Source organism: Coregonus lavaretus (genome assembly GCF_964263955.1).
Source record: "Coregonus lavaretus genome assembly, contig: HAP1_SCAFFOLD_10049, whole genome shotgun sequence".
Lineage (NCBI taxonomy): Eukaryota > Metazoa > Chordata > Actinopteri > Salmoniformes > Salmonidae > Coregonus > Coregonus lavaretus.
This window is the reverse complement of record NW_028164011.1, coordinates 2058-10513: the sequence shown is the minus strand read 5'-3', so window position 1 is coordinate 10513 and position 8456 is coordinate 2058. Positions and strand designations below refer to the sequence as shown.

The window sequence follows — 8456 nt, the reverse complement described above, 5'->3', positions numbered from 1 at the left end:
AGAACCAATAATACTATAATCAGTCACACCAGTCTGTAATGCATTATGAAAACATTTACACATTTATACAGTCAGTTAAGAGAATAAAGTCCTAGAATACTGTAGGCATTAAAACAGACGTAATATTAATATCCTCTGTGTTGTTTCTAGATTCAGATGAGTTTGCTGTGATTTGCCAACGTGAACTCAAATCTCATCTAAAGAAGAAGTTTCAATGTGTATTTGAGGGGATCGCTAAACAAGGAAACCCAACACTTCTCAATAAGATCTACACAGAGCTCTACATCACAGAGGGTGGAACAGGAGAGGTCAATAATGAACATGAACTGAGACAGATTGAGACAACAACCAGGAAACAAGCAAGACCAGAGACTGCAATCAAATGTAACGACATCTTCAAACCCTTAACTGGACAAGACAAACTTATCAGAACTGTGCTGACAAAGGGAGTCGCTGGCATTGGAAAAACAGTCTCTGTGCAGAAGTTCATTTTGGATTGGGCTGAAGGAAAAGCAAATCAAGATGTTCAATTTGTATTTTCATTCCCTTTTCGGGAGCTGAATTTGATGAAAAAGGAAAAACACACTTTGATTGAACTTCTCAATCACTTCTCAATGGACACCAAAGAGTCAAGAATGTCCAACTACGACAAGTACAAAGTTCTGTTCATCTTTGATGGTCTGGATGAGTGCCGACTGCCCCTGGACTTCCAGAAGAACAAGATCTGTTGTGACGTCACAGAGTCAACCTCAGTGGATGTTCTGCTGACAAATCTCATCAAGGGAAATCTGCTTCCCTCTGCTCTCCTCTGGATAACTACCCGACCTGCAGCAGCCAATAAGATCCCTTCAGGGTGTGTTGACCAGGTGACAGAGGTACGAGGGTTCAATGACCCACAGAAGGAGGAGTACTTCAGGAAGAGATTCAGTGATCAGGACCTGGCCAGTAGAATCATCTCACACATAAAGACATCAAGGAGCCTCCACATCATGTGCCACATTCCAGTCTTCTGTTGGATTTCTGCAATAGTCCTTGAACACATGTTGAAACACAAGACAGAAGAGATGCCCAAGACTCTGACTGAGATGTACACACACCTTGTGGAGTTTCATACCAAACAGAAGAATGAAAAGTATCTTGGGAAAGAAGAGACAGGTCCACACTGGAATAAAGAGAGCATTCTTTCACTGGGAAAACTGGCTTTTCAACAGCTTGTGAAGGGCAATCTGATTTTCTATGAAGAAGACCTGAAAGAGGCTGGCATTGATGTCAATGAAGCCTCAGTGTACTCAGGATTGTGCACACAGCTCTTTAAAGAGGAATGTGTGATGTACCAGGACAAGGTGTACTGCTTCGTGCATCTGAGCATTCAGGAGTTTCTGGCTGCTGTATATGTGTTCCTGTCATTCATCAACAACAATGACAATCTAATGGCCAAACCTCAATCAACGTCCAGCAACTTTTCTGTGAGGATCAGACACAAGCGTAAAGTTACTTTGTACAAGAGTGCTGTGGATAAAGCCTTACAAAGTGAGACAGGAAACCTGGACCTGTTCCTCCGCTTCCTTCTGGGCCTCTCACTGGAGTCCAATCAGAAGCACTTACGAGGTCTACTGACAAAGACAAGAAGCAGCTCACAGAGCCATGAAGAAACAGTCAAGTACATCAAGGAGAAGATCAGGGAGAATCCCTCTCCAGAGAGGTGCATCAATCTGTTCCACTGTCTGAATGAACTGAATGACCATTCTCTAGTGGAGGAGATCCAAAGCTACCTGAGATCAGGAAGTCTCTCAGAAGCCAAACTGTCACCTGCACAGTGGTCAGCTCTGGTCTTTGTGTTGCTGACTTCAGAAAAGGAGCTGGATGTGTTTGACCTGAAGAAATACTCCAGATCAGAGGAAGGTCTTCTGAGGCTGCTGCCAGTGGTCAAAGCCTCCAGAGCTGCTCTGTGAGTACATAAAATGACATTTAAGTACTAATCATCAGGAAGAAATATTCAGTTTAGAGAAATATATGTATTATTGAAAACATATTGAATCAATGCATTGATGTTCACATTAGTATAACAATATGACCATACAATTCTAGGAGACGGAAGATGAATCGATATGTTGTTTAAGAGAATAAACCAAATGCATCTGCCATTGTCCTTCTACACTACTGGTGTTAAATTAACAGTGTGTTTGTGAAATCATGATGATCTCTTTCAGGCTGTCAGGCTGTGGAGTCACAGAGGAAGGCTGTGCTTCTCTGGTCTCAGCTCTGAAGTCAAACCACTCACATCTGAGAGAGCTGGATCTGAGTAACAATGACCTGAAGGATTCAGGAGTGAAGCTGCTCTCTGCTGGACTGGGGAATCCCCACTGTAAACTGGAGATTCTGAGGTCAGTATTCCTGTAGTTGGTCAACAAGTGATAACTGTTCAACAGATCAACATGTGTTTACCAGGCACATATATTCCACACCATATGTGTTTGGACAGTGAAGCTTACAGTTTTTAATTTGGTGCTATGCTCCAGCATTTTGGATTTCAGATTGAATGTTTCATTATAGAATGTCACCTTTTATTTGATGTTAATAATTGTTAATGGTGAGAGGTTAGCATGTTTTGTTGTAGCCTCTGTAACTTTCTCACTCATTATTATTCATGATTCATTCATGATCTTTCTCAATCATGGCATCATTAGGATTCATTCAGTAGTGTTTAGAAACATGTTGTCTACTCACAGAAAGAAAATTACTCAACACCAAAGAATAGCAGTGTGGTTTTAATATGATTTGACTCTTTGCAGGCTGTCAGGCTGTCTAGTCACAGAGGAAGGCTGTGCTTCTCTGATCTCAGCTCTGAAGTCAAACCCCTCACACCTGAGAGAGCTGGATCTGAGTAACAATGACCTGAAGGATTCAGGAGTGAAGCTGCTCTCTGCTGGACTGGGGAATCCCCACTGTAAACTGGAGACTCTGAGGTCAGTATTCCTGTAGTTGGTCAACAAGTGATAACTGTTCACCAGATCCACATGTGTTTACCAGGCACACATAGTCCATACCATATGTGTTTGGACAGTGAAGCTTACAGTTTTACATTTGGTGCTATGCTCCAGCATTTTGGATTTCAGATATAATGTTTCATATTAGGTGACAGTATATAATGTCACCTTTTATTTGAGGATATTTTCATACATATCTGTGTTACTGTTTAGAAATGAAAACACTTGATGTGTCTAGTTCTCCCATTTGAAAAAGTCGTAATAATTTGGACATATTCACTTATATTGTATTGAAGTAGTCATAAGTTTAGTATTTGGTACCATATTCCTTACCTGCAGTGATTACATCAAGCTTGTGATTCTACAAACTTGTTGAATGCATTTGCAGTTTGTCTTGGTTGTGTTTGGATGATGTTTTTCCCAATAGAAACTGAATGGTGAATAATGTCCTGTCATTTTGGAGTCACTTCACTTGTATTGTCAGTAAGAATAGAAGATGTTTCTGAACATTTCTACATTCATGTAGATGCTACCATGATTATGAATAATCATGAATGAATCGTGAATGATGATGAATGAGAAAGTTACAGAGGAACAAGGATCATACCCCCTCTGTTATTGGTAATGGTGAGAGGTTAGCATGTTTTGTTGTAGCCTCTGTAACTTTCTCACTCATTATAATTCATGATTCATTCATGATTGTTCTTCATGTCATCATCAGGATTCATTTAGTAGTGTTTAGAAACATGTTATCTACTCACTTAGACAGAAAATTACTCCAGTCATCATCCACCATTCAGTTACTATCGGGAAAAACATATTCCAAAACACAACCAAAACAAACTGCAAATGCAACCAACGAGTTTGAGACCAAATACTAAACTTTTGACTACTTTAATACACTATAAGTGAATTGGTCAGAATACTTATGACTTCTTCAAATGGGGGACTAGATACATAAAGTGCTTTCATTTCTAAATGGTGAAATAGATATGTATTAAAATATCCTCAAATAAAAGGTGACATTATATACTGTCACCTCATATGAAACATTTGATCTCAAATCCAAAATGTTGGAGTAAAGAGCCACATTTAAAATGTTATCTTCACTGTCAAACTAGATATGGTGTGGACTGTATACTCAATACAATCTAAATATGATGCCTCACTGTCTGTCTTTTGACTGATACTGCTTTATAAACTGGTCTGGTCAGTATACTCAAATATTTGTAATATGCATTTTTCTCTCTACAAGCAATACTTTAAAAATTTGTCATTTCTAATAATGATACATTCATTTATGAATAGATATGGCAGGTTTCAGGACACTGATATATCTTAATATGTAGAAAAAATATACTGCCACAATTTTCAACACCAAAGAATAGCAGTGTGGTTTTAATATGATTTGACTCTTTGCAGGCTGTCAGGCTGTCTAGTCACAGAGGAAGGCTGTGCTTCTATGGTCTCAGCTCTGAAGTCAAACCCCTCACAGCTGAGAGAGCTGGACCTGAGCTACAATCACCCAGGAGACTCAGGAGTCAGACTGCTCTCTGCTGGACTGGAGGATCCACACTGCAGACTGGAGAAACTCAAGTATGTAGAGGGTTTATGTCAATGTTCATATCAGACATGTTGGAGTTATCAGGCTAGTTAAGACAAACATTCTGACCACCACTTATATAAAGACTGTGTGTGTGTGTGTCCAGTGTGTGTGTGTGTGTGTGTGTGTCCAGTGTGTGTGTGTGTGTCCAGTGTGTGCGTGTGTGTCCAGTGTGTGTGTGTGTGTCCGGTGTGTGTGTGTTTGTCCAGTGTGTGTGTGTGTGTGTGTGTGTGTGTGTGTGTGTGTGTGTGTGTCCAGTGTGTGTGTGTGTGCACGTGTATCAGTACACACACTGGACACACACACACACTGGACACACATACACACTGGACACACACACACACACTGGACACACACACACACACACACTGTAAACACACACACTGGACACATACACACAAAGGACACACACACACACAAACGACACACACACACACACACACTGGACAAACACACACACTGGACACACACGCACTCACACTGGACACACACACAATAGACACACACACACACACACACACTAGACATACACACACACACACTGGACACACACACACACACACACTAGACATACACACACACACAATGGACAAACACACACACTGGACACACACACACACACACACACACACACACACACACACACTGGACACACACACACACACACTGGACAAACACACACACACCGGACACACACACATACACACTGGACAAACACACACACACCGGACACACACACATACACACTGGACACACACACACACTGGACACACACACACAAATGTTTGTGTGAGTGTGTGTGTGTGTGTGTGTGTGTGTGTGTGTGTGTGTGTGTGTGTGTGTGTGTGTGTGTGTGTGTGTGTGTGTTCAGGTGTATCCCTCATTGACTGTCTGTTCTTCTGCTTACCGCTACAGTGTGGAACATGGTGGAGAGAACACAATGAAACCTGGAGTTAGAAAATGTGAGTGTTGACTGCTGTGAAGAATATGACTAAGAATAAGTCTTAATTCAAGTGAAGTCAAAGTCAAAGACCACCATCATTACTTACTTAGTCATATTAAATATCAGCTGTAGTTCTACAGAAGCACAAATCAGGGATACCAAAGTTTACAAAGAATTGATTTGACAATTTGTGTGTCTCTGTGTGGCGTGTTCGTGTTACGTTAGAAATGTGTGTGTTCATGCATGAAGGTGTGTGTGTGTCCAGTGTGTGTGTTCAGGGTGTGTTTCCAGTGGATGTGTGTGTGTTCATGCATGCATACAGGTGTGAGTGTGTGTCCAGTGTGTGTGTGTGTGTGTGTGTGTGTGTGTGTGTGTGTAATTCTAAATGACGTAAATGTAAATGTAAATGTAATTAATGAGAATAAATGTGTTTTATATTACCATACAGTATAACATATGATCATTCAACAAGTCTCAAGTTACCTTAACTTCTCCTTTTGATACCTAGAAACATCTACATTAAATGAATTAGTGAAAAGTGAGTTAACTTTATAATGTGAATGATGATGATTTCTAATATTGTGTCTGGTTTCATCCATCAGATGTCTGTGATATCACACTGGATCCAAACACAGTAAACAGATTCCTCTCTCTGTCTGAGGAGAACAGAAAGGTGACATGTAGGACAGAGGAGCAGCCGTATCCTGATCACCCAGAGAGATTTGAGGTCTGTAGTCAGGTGCTGTGTAGAGAGGGTCTGACTGGATGCTGTTACTGGGAGGTAGAGTGGAGTGGGAGAAGGGCTGATATAGGAGTGACATATAAAGGAATCAGCAGGAGAGGAATGGGTAAGGACTGTTTGATTGGAGGTAATGACAAGTCCTGGAGTCTGTTCTGCTCTGACAACCGTTACTCTGCCTGGCACAATAATAAGTCCACTATCATTGACGTCCCCTCCTCCAGCTCCCACAGAGTAGGAGTGTATCTGGACTGGCCAGCCGGCACTCTGTCCTTCTACAGAGTCTCCTCTGACACACTGACCCACCTGAACACATTCCACTCCACATTCACTGAGCCCCTCTATCCAGGGTTTAGGGTTTATGGTGATGACTCCTCAGTGTCCCTGTAAATAATAACCATGGTAACAATGACACACACACACTGTACACACACACACACACTGAACACACACACTGGACACACACTGGGAACACACACACACAAACACATTAAACACACACACACACTGTACACACTCACACTGAACACACAAACTGAACACACAAACACACACTAGACACAAACACAAACACACACACACAAACACTGGACAAACACAAACACTGGACACACTCACACTGGACACACACACACTGGACACACACACACTGGATACACACAAACTGGACACAAACACACACGCACTGGACACATACACTGGACACACACACAAACACACACACTGAACACACACACACTGGACACACACACACACACACTGGACACACACATCCACACTGGATACACACACTGAACACACACACTGGACACACACAGAACACACACACACTGAACACACACACACTGGACACACACACACTGAACACACACACACTGGACACGCATCAACACACATACACTGGACACACACACACACTGGATACACACACACACACACACACTGGACACAAACACACTGGACACACACACTGAACACACACACTGGACACACACACACTGAACACACACACTGGACACACACACACACACACACACACACACATTCACACACACTGAACACACTTAACACACACACTGAACACACACACACACACACACACTGAACACACTTAACACACACACTGAACACACACACACACACACACACACACTGAACACACATACACTGAACGCACACACACATGACACACACACACACACTGGACACACACACACCCAATGGACACACACACACACACACACACACTGGACACACACACACACTGGACACACCCACACTGGACACAAACACACACTGGACACACACACACACTGGATACACACACACACACACACACTGGACACACACACACACTGGACACAAACACACAGGACACACACACACACAAAGGACAAATACGCTGGACACACACACACACACACTGGACACACACACACACAGGACACACGCACACACAAAGGACACACACACTGGACACACACACACACACACTGGACACAAACACACACACTGGACACACACACACAGGACACACACACACACAAAGGACACACACACACTGGATACACACACACTGGACACACACTGGACACACACAAACACACACACACACTGGACACGCACACACACACACACACACTGGACACACACATACATACACACATTGGATTCACACACACACACAAACACTGGACACACAAATACATACACATTGGACACACACACACTGAACACACGCACACTGAACACACACACACTGGACACACTGGAAACACACACACACACACTGAACACACACACTGAAAACACACACACACTTAACACACAATCACACACACACACTGGACACACACTGAACACACACACTGGACACACACACACACTGAACACACAAACTGGGCACAAACACACTGGACACACACACACACACTGGACAAACACACACTGCACACACACACACTGGATACACACACACACACACACACATGGGACTCACGCACACTGGACACAAACACACACTGGATACACACACACACTGGACATACACACACACACTGGACACACACACACACACACTGGACACACACACACACACACACACAGGACACACACACACACACACACTGGACACACACACACACACACACACACTGGACACAAACACACACACACTGGACACAC

The 8456-nt window shown here is 42.8% G+C and overlaps 2 protein-coding genes across 2 annotated transcripts; both read left to right on the top strand.

Annotated features, from left to right (window-relative positions):
- Positions 1-150: 150 nt before the first annotated feature.
- On the top strand, positions 151-5600 carry LOC311117577 (NLR family CARD domain-containing protein 3-like; the record flags this gene model as incomplete). The annotated part of the gene is made up of 5 exons (XM_084192509.1): positions 151-1948; positions 2211-2384; positions 2793-2966; positions 4410-4583; positions 5506-5600. Coding segments are annotated over 5 exons (2378 nt in total), but the record flags the coding sequence as incomplete, so codon positions are not given.
- Positions 5601-6140: 540 nt separating this feature from the next.
- LOC311117576 (stonustoxin subunit beta-like) lies at positions 6141-6662 on the top strand (the record flags this gene model as incomplete). The annotated part of the gene is made up of 1 exon (XM_084192508.1): positions 6141-6662. A coding segment is annotated over one exon (522 nt), but the record flags the coding sequence as incomplete, so codon positions are not given.
- Between the last annotated feature and the right edge of the window lie 1794 nt (positions 6663-8456).